Source organism: Pseudopodoces humilis, chromosome 7 (genome assembly GCF_049639895.1).
Source record: "Pseudopodoces humilis isolate 2021_Gansu_Grassland_sample_001 chromosome 7, ASM4963989v1, whole genome shotgun sequence".
Lineage (NCBI taxonomy): Eukaryota > Metazoa > Chordata > Aves > Passeriformes > Paridae > Pseudopodoces > Pseudopodoces humilis.
Genome location: NC_142206.1, coordinates 27,438,931 through 27,459,005, shown reverse-complemented (window position 1 = coordinate 27,459,005; position 20,075 = coordinate 27,438,931). Strand labels below are relative to the sequence as shown.

The 20,075-nt window shown below is 41.9% G+C and overlaps 1 protein-coding gene across 5 annotated transcripts in view; it reads left to right on the top strand.

The window, feature by feature from the left end:
• The window catches only part of PAPLN (papilin, proteoglycan like sulfated glycoprotein), a 49,805-nt gene that overhangs the window by 7,354 nt on the left and 22,376 nt on the right, over positions 1-20,075 (top strand). For 4 of the 5 annotated variants that reach the window (XM_088057612.1, XM_014251928.2, XM_014251927.2 and 1 more), the window contains exons 2-11: positions 4,331-4,390; positions 12,912-13,027; positions 14,390-14,450; positions 14,723-14,825; positions 15,719-15,849; positions 16,170-16,293; positions 17,016-17,096; positions 18,078-18,250; positions 18,807-18,930; positions 19,857-19,983. In XM_088057612.1, coding sequence (XP_087913738.1) covers positions 4,337-4,390; positions 12,912-13,027; positions 14,390-14,450; positions 14,723-14,825; positions 15,719-15,849; positions 16,170-16,293; positions 17,016-17,096; positions 18,078-18,250; positions 18,807-18,930; positions 19,857-19,983 — 1,094 coding nt within the window. In that variant the 5' untranslated portion in view covers positions 4,331-4,336. Of the gene's footprint in view, positions 1-3,602; positions 3,675-4,330; positions 4,391-12,911; positions 13,028-14,389; positions 14,451-14,722; positions 14,826-15,718; positions 15,850-16,169; positions 16,294-17,015; positions 17,097-18,077; positions 18,251-18,806; positions 18,931-19,856; positions 19,984-20,075 lie in introns of all 5 variants that reach the window. The other variant, XM_014251926.2, reaches the window with a different exon arrangement.

Here is a 20,075-nt window from a genome sequence, read left to right as displayed (position 1 = left end):
TTAACCAAACTTCTAAAAATATAACATCAAAGTGAGATCTGATGTGTTAAAGGGGAGTGACTGGAGGAAAGGGAAGGAATTTCTGAAAAGGAGTGAGTAGTGGGATCCCTGTGGCAACATCTGCTTTAGTGCTGGATGTGCTAAACTTTACAATAAGCTGCTTCTGTTGATACTGCAGGAGGTAAATACTTATTGCTGGGGTGGCCAGCCTGTATCTCAAGCTGTGCATGCAAAGGTAGCTTTTGTGTCAGGGTTACTTCAAAGGGAGTGATTGATCAATACTGGGTAATTCAGCTTCCCAAAAGGGAGTTGAAATGACTTGTAAGGGTTTGCAAAAGTCAATAATGCTGGGTGGCTTTGCATGTCCAGCTAAATCACATCTAGACTACGCAAGTTAGAACCCTGAAGGGGTTTTTTTGCCTTCTGCCTATGAACCACTCCTGGAACAATCCCTGACCCACATATGTGAAAATGTGTGAGCAATGAAACTCATGAAACTTGTTTTATTCTAACTTTGTGATCTGATTCCATAGTGCCTAAACATCTTAAGTTTTTGCTTACACAAGGCTAAGTTATTCATAACATTACTTGTAAGTTTGGATTTCCTTCCTGTTGAAAAGAAAAAGTCACCATCTAAACAGATTAAAAGTTCAACACATCTCTTCATCCTGGTGGAGTATCTTTTCCCTCAAAATACAACTTTATTGCTTTGAGACCCTGAAATTAGACAACAGATTCAAAGTTATTTTTTCATATATATGTACAGGCAATGTAGGTCTTGTTTCCTCAGGAACATGGATGTTAAGAGGTTGTTTGAAAAAGTAGCCAAGTTTAAGTAAGCAATTTTATTTGTGCATTGGAAGGCTGGATTTACACACATAAAGTAAATATAGGAGTCATTAAAACTGTCCTTGATTCTAAAACATACTCCTGGTCTCCATGAAGATTTGACCGGTCTTGCTAAGCCTGCCTGGCTCTGGATAACAGTTTCTAACTAAATAAAATATTTTTACAGCAGCACACTGCTGGCTCCACCATAGAGAAGGCTCCAAGTCTGCCCCTCTGTCTTTTCTAGAACCTCTGTTTGTAAAGGCAAAGGCTTCTTTCCTAAGTGGGTTCAGTGTTAAGCCCTGAAATAAGGGTGCTTATCCCAGTTTCCAGTGGTAGTGGAGTTCCTGTTAGCAGTTAGGAAATTCCAGCTATCTCTTCTGTGGTCCTCTCACCCTCCTGTTTTGGAATAGAAGGTTCCTGAGCTGCTGAAGGTAGATCCCAGTTTGAATTTCTCCAGTGTTTGGAGAAGCTTGGGTCAGCATCTCCTATAGAAAACAGTCCAGAGCTGAACTCTGAAGTGGATTCTTTTTGACCAAGCTCACAGATGGCTGGCACCACTGCCCACTTCAAGCCTTTTATTCATCTCACTCGAGCAGTTAATGCCAGATGTGACAATTTGAATCTCTTCTGATGTATGGGCAGCGGTTTCAGCTGGGCACACCTCTATTTCTGGTTAAAGATCCTGGTTGTTCCTTTCTTGTGAACTCATAAACCCTCTCCCTGAGATAACTCCATATTTTAGCACTATGGCAGGAATTCCTCCTTGTGAGCTTTCCAGCAGCTGTTCCATAGCTTGAGCATAAAGTCACTATTTCCCCTCAGGCTCTGCTGCTGTTTCTGGGTGGAGGAGGGGTGGAGATGCTGTTCTAGCACACAGTGGGAAAAGGGAGCTGGGGAGGGTTGAAGAAAACTGGAGAAGGGCAGGAGGCTCGGGGAGCAGCAGCTGCTGTTGCTACAAGTGAAAGAACTGCAAAACACTGTCCTTTTCCTTCCTTCCCCCACATACCCAGCCTGCAGTGAGAAGAATGGCAAATGAGCAGAATAAACTTATGCTTCTGTACCCCAGGTCCTACAAGGAGTTAAAAGGCCATTAAATTCAGAAACAGAACTTGACCCCATTTTAAGGTTTCAGACAGATTCTTCAGTCCCATCTGTTGTGGTTGAAACTAAGATGAAAGGAATCAATGCTGAATTCTACAACTGAGGAAGCTTTTAAAATAACAAGTTTGTTGATCCTTAGTAATCAAATAAAAGATTTGTTTTCCAGTGGGGAATTCCATAGGGTACAGATGGGCCTGTTTTTCCTTCTGCCGATCCTTCCTGGAATCCCTTGACAAGTTTAATAGAGCTGGATGGTCTAAACATTTTAATGCTAAATTTGGGACATATGATAGCAATTTCCATGCAAGTGCAATGGCAAAAAATTACAAGCAAGCACCAGAGCTTTAACCTCTTGCTGCTTTGGTGCACAGGTTTGCCCCATACATTGGGATCCAACTCTGTCTCCTCAGAGAATCTTTTTCTCCTGTCTGGCAAAAAATACCTAAGATACTAACTACCTGGGGAATGGGAGCACTGCTAGCCCTGGTGACCTGCTCCTCCAGCCTCTTCTCCAGGAGCCTCGTGTGGTTTGGTCCCAGCTCCCTATCTGCCTCTTGGCTCAGAGGGTAGAAAGAGCTGAGCACACAGTTCATTAGTAGCACAACAAGGATTTGATTTTCAAGGAGTATCTGTGGACCTGAGAGGTGGCTGGAAATGGAATATGCGAGACAGGAGTGCTGGGGAAGAGATGAATTTTTTTTCCTCTTGGTAATAGGAATAGGAGCTGATCTCAAATATTTACTTCTGGTACCAACACCATTCAAGGAAGATGCTGCTTTCACAGTGCCTTTTCCTAGTGCTCTGGGCACATTATAAGGTCATTCAGCATTCTTTACCTCTTCTGGAGGGTATCCAGGTTGTTTCTTCCTTGATTTGAATAGGAAGAGTAGTAGTAGCACCTGTGGGTGATGGCAGATACACAGTCTTCCCTTGGTTTCCTAAGAATGACTAAACCAAAACTAATGGAAGTCTTTTCATATAAAAAGCTTCTGTATCTTCATTTCCTTATGAATCTTATGATTGGCATTCTATTTAGGGAGAGAAGCTTATCAGTGCTTGTTTTCCCAATTCCATTTTCCCTGCCCTTTACTATTTGGCACATAGGATTTGGTGCAAATGAATTTTTTAGTAGCTTTTACATCTAAAAGAGGAAGTATTTAAGAACAAGCTTTTTATTCTCAGCATGGTGAATGCTGGGAGTATTAAAATCCATGGTATATATGGACTTGGAGAGTTGTAATAAGATGTGTTCATTGAGGCCTAGGACTATAAGAAAAATGGGTGCTCATCATAAAGTAACATGAAATACTCAAATACCAGATCAAGTAAGTTCCATTTTGGTTATTTCTTGATTCTGATGTCATATCCTCATGTAACAGTGATTTCATATCAATGTTATCATTGTTAATAGTGATTCACCATCTGTATTTTATCTGGATTTAATAGATCAGGCTAAAGGAGCTATAAATGAAGTTTTAATACTAAAACAGATGTTGCTAAGGACTGATGAGATGAACATTTCTTCCTTGATACTTTTGTGTACTATGAAAGGAAAATTTCTCTTTTTACCTTTCCTTTCCCAAGTTAGAAAGAAGCTCAAACTAGACAAAACTGTGCTGGGAATATCTAATTCATTTTTTTTTTTTTCCCTGGGCTTAACTGGTCACAAGGTCATGAGAAAATGGTGATGACAAGTCAGTCTGTAGTGGCTGAAGTGTCCCTGGTCACAGCTGTGAGCTCTGGTGAGTGGTGGTGTGGGCTGCAACTCAAAAGAGGAAGGATTAAGTAGCAACAGGGAATGTACCAACGAAGTATTGTGGTTCCAAATGTACATAACACACCAAATTTAGGAACTGTTTTATGCTGCCATACCAGCCTATATGACCTGATCTCCTTTCTAGCTCTGCAGAGGGAATATAACAACTCATGGTGGAATCTAGCTATAGCAGTCCACGATGAACTATTGGATTTTAAATAAGCACAACCACACAAGATGAATGTAGGATACAGAAATGTTAACTGTGGAATTTTTTACCTTGGGTTGGTTGAAGTCATTGCAATCTTCAAATGTTTTATCAGGTGTATACACAAAAGGGTGGGAGAGCAGACATGCAACAGCATGCACCTTCCACTGTGCCTGGGGACTCTGTTCTCATAATACCAGAGGAAAGTTCAGGGAAATGTTCACTCTTAGTAATTATATCCTGGCCTTCTGTGCAGGGTAATTTCAATCTTTGTAGATGCCTTCATCTGTCCAGGGAGTCTAGTGGTAGAACTACTTTTATTCTGTCCCCTTGATTTTACTTCCACCTCCATTTTTACTTCACGGTATTGTAGCTTTTCCACCAAACAGCAAAGAAGCAAGCAATCCTGATGAGTAATTTTTCTGTTCCCACAGGCAGAGATGAAAAACCTGTTCCTTCTGCTTATGCTGACAACGTTACCTTCTGCATTTTCAGTAAGTAAATGCTCTTCTGAGCATTGTTACAAGAAATGAAAGATACTTCTGTTAAGAAGTGTCAACATTTGTAGAAAGTATTTCTGAAAGAACTAAAAGGTTAAAGTCATCAGGCCTATTGTGGCACATCTTATGAAAAGTCTAACATGGCAATTAAATAATAGAATTCTGCTAGTGCCTTTGGTTCTAGGGATGTTATCTGCAAAGCAGTAATTGCTGTCTCCTGCTTCAAAGCTTGAGAGAGTTATCACTTGAAATAAACAGAATGGATTTTTGGTTAGTTCATTTTTCTCTTTTCTTTGGTCTTAGAAGTATTAGCCATGTGGTTTAGTTTTGCTGGGAGAGATTACTTTATGTTAAGCCAATGTGATATTATCAGAAAAAAGAATGCAGCAATTAAGAATTGAGATTCCTGTTCCTTTCTGAGTGAGAAGCAGGACTTTTCTGAAGTAAATGCAGCTTGAGAACAGTTCCCCTGACTTGAAATTGAGCTGGACTTCAGTAAGGTAAAAGATGACCTGCAGAGTAGAGTGGAAGTGTTAGCAAAGGAAGACATTACATGTTTGTTGGGTGTAAACGAACAGAGAGCGCGGGTGGGGGGGAAAGAGACAATTATCACTTGGAGTAAGTGTTTTGCTTTCTAGGCCACCTTTGAAGATCAGGGATGAGAGACCAGAAATCAAGCAGAGTTTGTTAGTTGCTGTATTTTCTCTTACAGATGGAAATATGCTTAAATGAGTGCTTGCTGTCTCACATCTAATAAAAAATCATACTGTATGTTAAAAGAACCAGAAATAGAATATATTCTGTTCAGCTAATCTGTTCACCTACCTATCTCCAGATTGGAGATTTTGGTGATTTTTTTGGAAGGATATGACTGAAATACCCTAGACTCTGAAGGCTGACATTTCTCTGTAGCATTAGGCTCTACCCCCTGCACACAGTCAATAGTTCCTCCTGAAGCCTTGCTGAATGAAAGGAGAAGTTTTGCTTGGCCACCACTTAAGTTCAGTTTCCCTGACGTACTGGATCTGTCCAAGTCATACATTTCCTCTGAACACTGTTTCTTTACATGGATCTGCATTTCTAGGTTGAAATGGTGGCTTTTAATTTATTCTGAATAAATTAACATTGTTTAAAGTGCTAATCTGTTGAATAAACTTAAATGCCTTAACCAAGTTTAACAAAGGGCAGAAGATGCACAAGGACATCAAAGTTAAAGTCATACAGAAACAGTAAAAATTACTGTGAGGACAGAGAAAGAGAAGATTGTACTATTATTCCTATGGAGGGAAAGGTAGAAAACAAGAATAATTTTACCCAGTAGGACCAGTTTGTTTCGCCCTATAACCTGTCTCCAGCTATGTCACAAACGTGTCTAGAAAAAAAATTAAAAGATAGGCAAGTACAATTTCCCCCAATACACTTCCAGTTTATGAACCCTTTGAGCTTGAGATGTCTCTGTTTCTCTTCTGTGAATTTGGTCAATGTTTCCTTGAAGCCATAATACCAAGATCCTGCTCTTGAGAGCTAAATATCAACTATCATTTAATGATTTATTAATATTAATTAATAAATAATAGCAATTTGGGATAGGATTTGTGTTTCCCCTGTGTGTCACTTAAGCTGCCTACATTAAATCTCCACTGTCATTTTAGTGATAAATCACTTATACTATAATGTTTTCCCACAGTTCTTTGCAGTATGTTTCTGGTTTGCTGCTGTCTTTTTTTGCCCTGTATTACCTTTATCATCTGCTTTCATTACTTCTGTGGTTTTGGCATAACTAATAAATGTGTTGAGGCATTCCAGTTCCTTATGGAATTCTGCTGCTAAAGTCAGTTCTTGCAGTGGATGGAGATTTTACTCCTGCTTTCATCTTTGGGCCACCTGCTCCTCATCCGTTGAAGAACTGTCCTGACTTCTTAACTTCCTTCAAAGCTTTAGGTGAAGGATTTGTTTGGAAGTTTTTTGCAAATCTGAGTGTATCTGGCAGGTTACCTTTGTTGATGTGTTTATGAATTGAAGAACTGCAATATTCTTAGAAGGATTTGCCTTTAAAAATCTTATTGACTTTTTCCAAAACATCCTGTATTTATGCAGGTGCCTGCAAGCTCTGTTCTTTGTTATAATTTCTATTAATTTATCAGTTGACGTCAGTTTTATGCTCTGTGAGTGTACAGTTCCATGGGTTCCCTTGGGATCATTTTGTAAACTGGTGTCAGATTTTCCACTTTTCAATAATCACATGTTGAAGCGGATTTAGCTGAGAGGGTTGTCTGCCAGTATGTAACAGTTTATCCATTTCAACCTTGAGTTCCTGTTAGGCCCCTTGGATAAACAACTTCTAGTGACTTCATACTATGTGTTTTGTCCACTTTTCCAAATAAGTTTGGGGTCATAAAGTTTACTCACAATCATCCTCTTTGTAGAGTTTTCTGAATGTGCTCCATTTCCTCTACAAGGATTCCAAGAATTAATTTGACTTCTTTGCAATGGCTGTATCTTTTTAGAGTTCTTTAAATTCCCTCCTCATCTCCAGGCCACCCAGGGTTTCTGGAAGCCTTTCCATTTCTGAAAAGTAACTGGTACCTGCTCTGCCCGCTGGCCAGCAACAGGGCACAGTTCCGTGGGGCAGCACTTCCCTGGCTGTGCAGTGCACCAGGCATGCACCATATCATGCCCAGCTGACAGGAAATCAGGGTGTGGAAGGAGCCAGCTGTAGGGTGGAACAGCCCAGAGAATGGTAGCACAGTGAGGAGTGTTGAAGAGTTGAACAGGAAACATGGAAAAGAGCTGGGAACCATGAGGGAGTGGGTTCAGTGATGTGGGGAGAATCTGAAGCGTTTTGAGAAAATGAAAATGTCGGGGACTGCTGGATTTTACTGGATGTGTTAGAGGGGATATGCTAATGAGCCATGGCTAGGATGAGTGTGGGATGAAAGGAGATGTACACAGTGAATGTAAACCACAAGCCATTAAAGCTAGCAAAGCCTGGGTTTTTTTCCTCATCTTTGTAAAGCAGCTTGTCTTAATAAGATACTCACTTCTTCTGCACCACTTTGTATTTCGCTTCCTGCTGTCACTATCTTGTTCACTTTCATTCTTGTTTTTCTAGTTTTGCTCAAATACAATTCTTTGATTGCTTATTCATTATTCATAGAAATGGTACTTGGCATTATTCACCTTCAAAGCTCTTTGCAAGCCTGCTGTGTTTGAGCCAAGATTAATGGTTAAGACAGAATTATAAAAAAATGCTTTGCCAATGTGGTTTGTATTCATTAGCTCATTTTTGGTAGCATTTTTGGCTAATATCCTAGCTAGTTGCAGATGGAGCCACCTTGAAAATGTATATTGACATAGCAGCAGATATCTAAATTATAAACATGTAAGATATACTGAATGTTTTCAGCTCCCTTTCAATTAAGTTTGAGGGTTGGATACCACATGTCATGCAGAGCTTAGCTATGTGGAAATATATTATTGGTGGTCATTACTGTAGTACTGGATAGTTCTTCTGAATATAGAAAGGGGAAGGAAATGGTTCATATCCCAAAGAGCACATGGTGTAAGGACACACCCCATGTGGGTTGTTTTTGTTGGGACCCTGAGGGCACTACCAGACTTTACTCATGCTGACTGGGCTCTCCACACCCATCCCACTGCCCAGGAACCTCTTGTAGCCTCCTGGGACTGCTGGCCCCAGTGATGCTGCAGTGAGGATCTGTGCGACTCTTCCTGGCCAGCCATGGACCCTGATGAGCCAGGCCCACCTGCAGTTCCAACTCCCAGCCTGGTTTCAGGTGGAGGTGCCCAATTCCCAGGGCTGGGGCTGCTCCCTGGCTTGTGTTGCTCCATGGCTGTTACCGCTGAAGATGAATAGATCACACGGACACAGGTCGAGGTGTGGTGAAAGAAAGAGACGAGTTTATTTTTCCTCCCAGGATTTATAGGCTTCTGACCACGGCCAGGGATTGGATGGTCAGGATAACACTTTCTCACTGCACTGGCCATGAGAGATGCCCATCACAAGACGTGTAACAGAAAGAATGTACACATATCTATGTTTACAGTTACTGTCCTGGGAAAGTCCTTAGAAAACTATGTCAGCAAGCTCAGAAGCTGAGTTTTCAGGGCGACACATGGCTTGCTGTGTGGTCCTGGGAGAGCCTGTCACGACCAGCCCCCAGCCCACAGGGAACAGCCAACCTTTAGGGCACCTTGACACTTTTCTTTCTTCTTCCCTTTCTGTTATTAATCTTTCTCTCAGCAATTAACTTTTCCCTAAGCGCTTATTATTCAATGTTAACAAAGTTGCATTTTTTTCACTGGAGACTTCTTACTTGTCAAGACTTTGACAATGAAACCATTACAGAAGTGATAGTGGTGATAGTTTTCTTTTGTAAAGTATTTGGTTTTCACCCTTCTCTCCCTCAGGTTTCCTAAATGATGCTACAATTCAGGGTGTTGGAAATAAACATTAACCATATTTCAGAAACTGTAAACACCAAAAAGTAGATATTTATCAAATGAAATGATGAAGTGTTACTACAAAAATACCAAGAAAGGTTAAAGTGAGAGAGAGTCTGATTTTGACTGTAGTTTTAAGCCATGGAAACACTACACAACTGTAACACCACATTACTAATTTTGTCATTGTGAGTAATATCTGTTTGCAGTGGGTAACAGCTCAATAGAGGCTGTCATCAGCCTCTATTTCCTGCCATGTTTTCCCTGTTGGTACTGAGATTTGTGTCTGATCCCAGCGGAACCTAGTAAGCAAGTGAAACAGCTCCTGAAGTCACAGTAACGTTTCAGTGTCCAAAATGATGCTTCAGTTGCATCTCAGTAGGCCAAAGCTGTGCAACCTTCGGGGCTAAAAGCGAACAGTGGCCTTGTCCAAAACCTCTTGGGCATAGCGTGGTTATCAGTAACCAAGTGCTTTGAGCAGAGACTGCTGGAGTGGTGTAACAGGATGTTTTGTTGCTGCTCGTCAGTCTGGAAAAGCGGCACCAAAAAGAATCACAAAATAATTCAGGGTGACTGTCTCTGAGTCCTGAAAGGTAACTGAACAGCAAGGGGTAAGAACTTACCTGGGAGGTAGGTTGTTTGGATGTGTGACTGCAGAACTTCACTGCTCACTTGGGACTGTATAATAAATTGATGTTGGCTTTGATAGCTTTCTAGTATTTGAGCTGCAACAAGGCACTAGGAAATTATTCCCACTGAATCACTTGTCCACAGTTGGTGATATGAACTTTGTGGATCACTGCATGCCTGCAATGCCTTTGTCTGGGAAGCACAGTCCTCTTCCCATGCACAGTTTCCTATCCATCTCATCAAACTGACTGCAAAGTCTTTCAAGGACCCCTTTTAAAATGTTCCTACATAGTGCCAGCATTTTCTGTCTTTCTGAGTCAAGTCCCATTCATAGCATCTCTTCCAGTGCATGTTTCATACACAAAAATAAACATTACATGGGATATAATAAGCTAGGACACTTTTCCAGAATTGTTTTGTTTGCATGTGATGCATACTGGAATTGTCTTTGCAGATGAGGTCTGGAGGTCTAATGACTCAGAGGCATAGCTTTTTACTTGCTGATGATATCAGATACCGTTGGCCTGGTAACAGCAGATGCTTCAACTACATCAGCAATTCGTCTGTCTAGGAACTGATGAAAGCAATGCAGTGTTCATAAAAATGGAATCCCTGGCCTTCTAAACTTCTATACCACAGCAGCCTGTATGCAAATGAGCCCTGAGAAACCACAGTGCCAGGGTCATAGGCAATATCAATATTCCCAGAAAGGATGCATTGCTGGTGTCTCAACTGGTGATAAAACTGAACAGAGCAGCTGGGCATTAACTGACTGCTCTTTGGGGGGTTTTTAGAAGTCAAGGAAGATGGTTGTATGCGTCTTCTCTCTTCTCTTGAAACATTAAAATATATACTTTATGCAGATAAAAACTGCATTCTTGTATGTATGTCAGACTGAAGAAAGGGAAGAATGGAACCAAATGAATTTTTAACAGTGATGAAGATTGTAGATTTTTCATTCTGAAATCAGGGAATGGAATCTAGTTGTCCTGGCTGACATGAGATAAAAGCATTCCAGAATGCGAACAGAACAGAAAGAGGCTTTTGGAACAGAAACCAGCTGACAGCATCTAAAAATGTCCTGTTATCAGGTTATGTAATAATATATTTATTATTTATTATAAACACACAGCTTTATCTTTGCCTGTATACACGTGTGCAGTTACTGAAGTAATGAGGACTGTACACAGATTTCCAAATATGGGAATTGGGCCCTTGTTAATATGTTTCTCTGACACTGTACAGCTTTGGGAGGATTCTTTTGTCTGATGCTCCTTTTGGGGTGTACATAAATGGAGTGATACTGAGAAAAATTACTGTTCCTGCACTCTGTGGATGCATAAGCCTTACAACAAAGAGTCCCTGCAGATTTTACTCTCTACAGAAGGAATAAATAATGCTAGTTCTCTAGGAGGGGTATTAGAATATTTATCAGGGTGGTGTGTGTGTCAAGGAAGGGCTTTCTATCCTAATTGCCTTCCAATAATCTGACTTTCAAATGCTCTTCCTTTGGATTTTTATCTACATGTTTCCTTCTCCCTTATGCTGACTGAAAGGTCCCTTGTTTCCAGGGTGAGCTAATACTGCTCCTAAATCAGTCAGCTGATACGGAGGAATAAGACTGCCGAGAAACAGAGTAGTAGCATATCTTATTCTTTTGAGGGTAAGGGAGGAGGGATTACAGGGGGAGGAATTATGTGTCTGAAAGAAGAACTTGGGAAAATAAGATTGCTGAAAAAAACCTTGCTGAAAGCTAAAACACTATTGTGGGGATTATGCCCAGAAAGGCAAATGAGAATGCAGAAGACAAACAGTGAGCTGAATATCTGGAGTGAAAGGGTGGGAGAAGAGTTTGGCAAGGGGTCAGGAAGATGTTGACTTGGCCAAGAGGAGGTATGTGGAAGTGGCTGTAACCCGGGCATTGTCACTGAACCAACAGAGCAAAGGCAAACAGAGTTAGTCTGAACCAGAGGTATTAGAAAAAATTGCACAGGACTTAAGTGAAGAAAAGTAAGTAGCTGGGCTAGGAAGAAAGAGTTTCACATTAGAGAAATATAGATGATAATTTTGGGGTGACTCTGCAGCTAGATAGTTGTGGGTAATTTGGTAGTAAATGCATAGATATGATTGACTAATATTTCTGATTGTTGCTCTGCCAGTTGCAGGGAATTATTCCTTAAAAGAGGGTGAAGTAAAGAAACAAGACTGTAACTTGGCTTACAGTAAGCTAGAGAGTGTGTGTGGAAAACTATAAAACCTGTCTAAATTACAAGGGAGGATTAACCCATGCATCTTGTCTGAGTTGGACTCACTGGATGATTTATTAGACTAGCTCCTATTTCTAGCAGAGGCTTGGATGTTTGTGTCTGGAGACGAGTTAGATCAGATCACAATAATTTTTTACCTTTTTTTTTTCTCTGCCTGCCCACTCTTCACTACAGCAAATAGTGAAGAGTGCTGAAATGGCCTGCACTACTTCCTCAGTGGTACAATTGTATACATAAACTGCCCTACAGGTGAAGCTGCACAGCAAACCCTGTTTTCACAGTGTCAGTCACCACAAAACCCTGCACTTACTTTCTGTTTTCAAGCAGAATTAATCCTACTGGATCTTGAAAACATTCATTTTTTCCTTAAGATATTGCCATTTGTCCCACTAACCACACATGTCCTGCTGTATGTGGATCCTATCAGCTGCAGAAGGCCTTTTTTTTTCTGAAAATACAATATTTCATATGTTTCCGAGATAATGTATTTTGGTTAGTTCTATCACACTTGTAAATTTTTGTCAATATTAACATGGCTATTTATCTTAATGTCTGTATCCAACTTTCTAAATACAAAATTAGTAAGGGTTTTGCTAATGATGACCCAGACCTTGACATAGTCATTGGACACAGTTGAGTAAGGGGAATAAAGGTCCATATATGGAATTCTGTTGCAGAAAAAAGTATGTTCTGGAACTCTTCTTTCGGCTTCCTTTACTTTTCTTAAGAATTGGACTTAGAGACAAGGATTTGGATTTAAATGGCTCTATTGATCTGGTGTGGAGTGACAGTGCTCAAAGTCCCTGAAGCTGTCCCCTGCTGCCTCACTGAGATGAAGATGTTATCCTCTTTTAAATCGTTATTCAAAAGTGCTGAAATTCTGTGAATAGACAAACAGTAGCAGTTAAGAGAGATTATGAAGCTGGATGTGCTATATGGCTTTGGGAAGCTAATACTCCTAGATACCAGAGACCTGATCTTTCTGATGTATTACTGTGTGCCACTTTTCATGTTAGGAATACAGCACAGCAAGACAGCTTTTTTTTTGCAACAGAACACAGGATCTCTGCTTCATTTTCTTTTCTTTTTTTTTTTTTCTTCTTCTTGTGTTGCCATGTCTTTTTGCTGTGTCTGTGGGGGTTTTTTGTTTCCAGGGCCGCCAGATGAAACGGCAGGTTGATGCCTGGGGGAGCTGGGGTGAATGGAGCAAGTGCAGTCGGAGCTGTGGTGGTGGAGTCAGCTTTCGGCAGCGGCACTGCTATTCCCAAAGGTGAGGGCTAACCTCCTTTTTTTTATTATTTTTTTTTCTTTAAATGCGTTGTACTGTTACTGAGCTCCTGCAGTTATGTTCCACTATACATCCAGAAACAAAATGACTTAGTGTTTGATCCCAGGGGAATGAGTCCACTTTGAGATGAACCTCAGTTCCAGTCTTGTCACTGCTGTTTTAAGTAGTGCCCTCTTCAACGCTTGCTTGCTTTGGCTCCTTTGACAGAGCACAGCAGTTTCTCTGTGAGATTTGAGGCTGTGCAATCAGGGGATTGGCATGCTAGCAGCTGCTCAATCAGGTCTAGTGTGGCAAGCCCTGAGGGAGATGGAGAACAGGCCAGAGCAGTTGGTTTCTCTCCCAAGAGCTGGAGAAAGTGCTGAGGTTTCCTCAGGTTTATGATTCCCAGGATGGTAAATTGCCCCAGAAGAAACAGAAGAGTGAATTTGGCTCAAGCAGTGTTAGCACTGTGCCACCTCATTTGCAGCAGGGTTAGCTGAATCCTAATGAGGATGATGACTGGTGCTGCACCTGTTGGGAATGATGTACCTTAGAGATCCTGTTGTGAAGGAAAACAAAGCAAAGGAGGAAGAAAAAGGCAGACTCTCAATAATATCCTGAAAAAAACAACCTCTCTCTGTTTAAAGAAATGAGAGGAGGATTTGTAATAGAAGAAGACAGAGTTATGAAGCTGCCACTTCCCACACAGAGTAAAGAAAGGTCTTTTTTGAAGGCTGCCCATTATGGTTTATACCTGCCAGAATCCCTGGAGGCCTGTCTCTTTCCATTTTAGGAACACTGAAGTGTTAGACACTGATTGGCTTTTTAGATCAATTTCCTCCATAATTATTACTCTCCATAACTCTCAGCTGGGGTCATTTGACTGGACTAAAGGTGTTGCACACTTTCCATAGGCATGTTTAGCTCTTCCTAGTAAGGGACCTATTGTGCACAAAAAAAGCAAGCTAAATGATGCACAAACATAATCTGAATTGGCCACTATCCCTGTGCTGCTCATAACATATTCTTCTTTCTTGTATGGACACCTCGGCCCTTTGCTGGTGGATGATGGACTAAAATCTCAGCTTCCATTATTTAGTTGAAATGTGACCCTGAAGAACTGTACTGCAACTGTTCATGGTGTGTGTCTCATTCATTCCAGAACACAAACCATAGCATGAAATACCACTAGAAAATGCCAGCTTGCTTTAGCGGTAAGGGAGTGCGTTTTAGTTATTTTACTGTATCAGGGAACTCTGTGAGGGTGATATGCTCAGTGTGAAGGTGATTTGTAACATCTGCCATGAGATGACTTTTTGCATCTGTGTTCTTCAGAGAGCTACATGTATTTTTTCTGTCTTCCAGGGCAGAAGGTCCTTCCAGTTGTGTTGGACCAACACGAAGCTATCGGTCATGTAATGTCCAGGTATATAGTGCTCTGGTTTAGTTTTTCTTGCCTGTTGCTCCTTTTCCCCAGACAAACATCATTCTTGTTCAGAAAAAAAATGTGTTTATTAGTTCCTGTTTCTCTGATGTCACTGGTGGATGCAGTTCATTAACAGTATCTGTTCAAAGCATATTGAAATTATGCCCCAATTTAAAGGGGAGGAATAAGAATAAACCCCAAATTTTTATTGTATACTTTATGTTCCTCCTTTTTTATAATATGCCAATCCAAACGTTTTCTCTTCCAAACAGAACTGCCCGGAAGGCTCCCGAGATTTCCGGGCAGAGCAGTGTGCAGAGTTCGATGGGACAGAATTCCAAGGCAAGAAATATAAGTGGCTTCCATATTATGGAGGTAATGATAAACATGTGGGGTTACTCTTCATTGCTACCTATCAACAATATGTTTTGAAGTGACTGTAATGATTTTTACTGTAGTATCCTTGCAGGGCACTTCCTTAGTTGGAGTGGGGGACAGTAGTTGGCGTGGAAAAAAAATCCTTTTGCCAGCAGCAAAGCATTGCTGTCCTAAAGACACTGGATGCATGCGCCAAGAGACAGCATTGCAGCAATATGTACTTGTCTCTTGTACAGGAACAGCCATTCCTTCAGAAATGTTGCTCAAGGAAATCTGGAAGTGATTGCAGCTAGGTCCCAAAGTATTAGAGGAGCAGAAGTTCTGCTGTATTTTCCATTATTGTCAAAAGAATATTAGCAGGGCACAAAAGAAGCAAATGTATGTAATTAATCAGTGCTTCAGAAAAAATGGCATCTCTTTCATCAGCCCATGATTTCTTGAGGAACCAGCTCAGAAGGCAGGTGTGGGAACCAGGGGTCTTTGCTCAATATGGTATCATTCAGTTGGTTAACAAATTATGAGAGGTTTTAAGATGGATTTAAAGGGTTTTTTTGTTGGCTGTTAAAATAACATTTCTGTATCAACACTTGTTCTCATTCTAGAAAGCCCCGTATTCCAAGGGAGTATAAGAGCAATCCTACTAAGGAATAACCAAATATCCACTTAGACCTATGTCCCCTGAGGAAATATTTGTGTACAATGAGATTTTACTAGGGTATGTTTCCAGCCTCCAGCAGTTTGTGACCCAGAAATTCATTCAGTATCTGCCACTATTAAGTATTACCACTTAATATCAGTAGACCCCTCTGTTTCTGCTCCTGTGATCTAGAACTAGGCTCCTGGTGCAGTATCAAGTTATTATATAATGTTTCTTTTTTCTCTCCTGGCAGCACCTAATAAGTGTGAGTTAAACTGTATTCCCAAGGGAGAAAACTTCTACTACAGGCACAAGGAAGCAGTGGTAGATGGGACTACCTGTGAACCTGGCAAACGAGATATCTGTGTAGAGGGAGTTTGTCAGGTTAGTCATCTTGATACTTCCTTCATTCATCATTGGGCCTGTCAGTCTTTCTGTTGTCTCCCTTCGTTATACTTGACCTTTCATAATAGCATCAGAAAAGGTGAATCACCCAGTTTTGAGGTGCTGAGGAGCATGTGGAAAGCATTTCTCTTGCTCTGGACGTGAAATAGTAGATAACAGCTTTGCTGTTTTCTCTGCCCTATCCTGACTTTCCAGGCTCCCTAGATTCAGGCTTTCTCAATAGATCTGTCCAGCATTTGGCCTTTTTTCCCCTCCTGTCATTGCAATTTATTCCTATTAATGCTCCTGTGCTTTAACAGGCTGTTGGCTGTGATAATATGCTGGAATCTGCCAAGAAGGAGGACAAGTGCCTGCAGTGTGGAGGAGATGGCAGCACTTGCTATGGTGTGAAGGGCACTTTTGATGTGGCCAGCCTCCCCAAAGGTACAGATGATCTTAGGTAGTTTGGGCAGGTGAGAAGGAGAGAGTTAAACCAAAAATCAACTGCTACAAGGGCTGGTGGGGACACCTGCTCACATGCTTGTTACAGACATGCTTGGGTGTTCACTTGAAATATCTGTACAGTGCGTGGCCTTAGCATCAAAATAGGTACTCTTGGCCTTATCCTGGGAATCACTTCCTTAATCTGCATCCATACTGGAGTACTTGCCATGATGCTGATGTCTTTCTCCAGCAGGTGTTATAAATGCACCATAATAACATCACCATACACCACCTTTGTGAGGCTGTCCAGTGTCATGATAGCCCCACCAGGACATGTACAGGGTTAGAAATTCAAATGCATCTTCTGCATTTGACCAATTTTGAAAAACTTCAAGATGTCAGCTGCACTTGTGGCCACTTCTCTCTATGTTGAACTCCAATATGATTCTTGCAGAAATTCCAAAGATTTCAAAATGTAGAAAATGGACTTTTCTGAGGTGTAAGGGGAATTTTTTACATGTGGACTGATCTGTGGATAATGTAGGGAGAGGCTATTCAGCATACAGTTAAAATGATGTTGGAAATGCTTCATGTTACCATCAAAAACTCATCTAGTTGTTCCGGCACAAATGAAACCATGAGCATCTTTGGCACAGAAGAGTGGCTGTATGGCACCCACAGTCAGATATTGAATAATCCCTTCTTTTTTTTTTTTTTTTCAGGTTACAATCAAATCTTTATTATCCCTGCGGGAGCTACCAGCATCCAAATTAAGGAGGTTAAGCCCAGCAGGAACTTCCTAGGTATGATTGATGTCAGAATTTGTGTATCAGTCCATTTGGATTCCAGCCATTATGCTAAAATCTGGTTTTAAGGTATGGGTTTATCTTGAGGGCTTGATGTGGCAGAGTGAAAAACTGAATATCAGGATCTGAATATTGAGTATCCTTGAAATGTGAGTGATGCACAGTTCTGGGCTTCACATTTACTTTATCTTCTCTCCTGTGGAAATCTTGCTGTTGGGTGGGGAATAAAAATACCCAAACCACATTGATACTTCCTGCCTGTAACTTACAAGGAATTTAGCTGATCTAGCCAAATTTGGCTATGAGCTCTACTTGGTGAATGCAAACCCTACCTACTCCTGCTATCTAGAAGTTTGGGGTGGGCTTCTTTTCTCCATAGATTTCTTTGGGGCTTTTGTACAGCCTCAAACTCTGGTCATTCTGCAGACGGGGGAAAGGAGGGAGAAAAGGCTGTGTCTAGCTTTCTGGGCAGGGCTGAGGAAATTCCAGTGGAGAAAGCAAATGCTCTTCTACTTTCTGAGTGTTCCATCACTCAGTGCTTAGGACAAATCAGTCTGGTGATATCTTCCTTTGTGGAGAACTAGATTCAGTACACATATTGCTTTCTGAATAGGGTATCTGATGAACCAGATAGTGGTATAAAGGCAGTGGAGTGTGAATCCCACATCTTAATAGCGACAGGACAGAGGCTGATATCAGCTGTGCTCCAGCAACTAACAGTGGGAAATGCAGGAGCAGGGCAGAAATATGCTGGAGGCATTTGGCTGTGCAACAAAAAAAGTGCTTGATCTGCAGCAAAGCTGGCAAGAAGCACTGTTTGAATGTGGAGCATTTTCTGCTAAAAAAGCCATATGGGAAGGACAGCATTGATGGAGGATGATGGTCACCCTCATTTGCTTGTGACACAGTATTGAGTGGAAACAGGAGCCACCTTGCAGAGTTCTTATGATCCTTTCTCTGGCATGTGGGTTTGTCCAGCTGTCAAGAACGTGCGAGGGGAGTATTACCTGAACGGGCATTGGACAATTGACTTCAGCCGGGCTCTGCAGGTGGCCAGCACGGTGCTGCACTATGACCGTGGCTCAGAGGGTGATGTGGCCCCAGAGCTCCTCCATGCCCGGGGTCCCACCACAGAACCCCTCGTGATTGAGGTGAGAGGCTGTGACTTCCCCCGTTGACACTCTGCTCTTTCTGTGTGCATGGTGGGAATATGCTGGGAAAAAACAGAGATGTGATGGGGTCCCCAGGAATCTTACAAGGCTGTGGGCCTTCAAGCTAGGCTGCAGAAACAGCACTTCTTGTTGCTCTGGTTCTGTTGCCCAGAAATGAGCAGTGTAAGGCTCAATGTTAATTTCCTGCCTATTCCTTTGGGCACTGACTTAAAGGGAGGCAAGGGTCAGCACCAAATGTTGTTTGGGCAAGGACAGGCTCCAGGACATTGCTTGTTATACTGTGCTGTAGAGCAGGAAATGTACTTGCTGTGACAGGAGCAGCTGGATCTCCTAAAGCCGAGAGGGATGAATGTACCCTTCTCTGAAAAATAATGCTCTCTGGAATATGATGGAAGGCAAGGAGAAAATCCAGTGCAGAGAATTAGTGCTTATTAAATGGGAGGGGTGCAAGTCAGCTTGAACCCTCAGATGTGGTGGGGAAATGCTGTGAAGGGGAGAAGTGTAATTTCCCTGATCTCCTCCCATGCTTTTGCAGCTCATCAGCCAAGAGCCAAACACGGGGGTACAGTATGAGTATTACCTGCCCCTGCAAGTACAGGCCTCGGGTTACAGCTGGAGCTACAGTTCCTGGAGCGAGTGCAGCTCGGAATGTGGAGGAGGTAAGGGGAGAGGACCTGATCCTTGGTGTCTGGTGTGGGGTTTATATCCACACCCTGCAGGCAGTGTGACAGTGTGCTGCCCTCTGCAGCAGCTTCCCAGCAGTCTCCTGCTGGAAGGCAGCACAGGGATCTGCAGGATGTTGCTAAGTTTTGTCAAGGGAGGGTCATGCACAGAGTCACAACAGGATTGTGCCCCATGCCTTGTTCTTATTTTCCATTCCCTAGTCCTCAGACTTATTACTAGGACCTGTTAAGAATCTTTATAGATAGTCTTTGTTTTGATTTGCTTCAGGTCTTCACAGTCTTTTCAACCACTTGAGAGGTCCTCTCCAGAGAGACCTGGTCTACATTAGTGAATCACATCATTCTCCTCTTCCACAGCCTGGAAGATTCCCTCTCTCCAAGAGGACTGTCAGATCTTCTGAGGTGTCCCATTATATTCAGTTTACAGATTCCTGTAGGTGCTAAACTTGTCTTTGCCTGGGTGCTCATACCCTGTAGGAAGCATGAAGAGTTGCAAGTTTTACTCCCATATCTAGTCCTCACAAGACTGACCTTTTGAGTCTAACAGGAGACCCTCAGTTCTGCTGTATACTGCACACATGTTGCAGGGCTCCTTCATGAGCAACTTACGGGTATGGCACTCCCTTTGTGAGTCTTGATCCATAATATAACAGGAAAATTCCCTTCAGCTACACAGAACCATACTGTCTCCCTTGCTCTCCCAGTAGATTCCTATATTGTGGGAAGGCATAATTTCTCCATATAGTGAGAGACAGAGACCTGCACCTGTCTCTTTTTCAGAACAGCCACAACAGGTGTGGATTCTACACCACTCTAGAAACTTGTCTTACCAACCCCAGTACATTGCTAACCTAGTCCTGGGTAGCTTGTGTTGATCAGATACTCTCTTGCTTGTTCCCTAGGTTTCCAATCCCGCTTGGTGTTTTGTACCATAGACAATGAAATTTATCCGGACTATATGTGCAGGAGTAAACCACAGCCAGACAACAACCGGACGTGCGGTCATCAGCCTTGTCCCCAGACAAAACGGTACGATTTCTTTCCTTCTTCTGGGGTCTGACTTCTTCCTGAGGTGCTTTTGGAACCAAGAAAAAAGTGACCTCACTTCTGCCCTGCAGCAT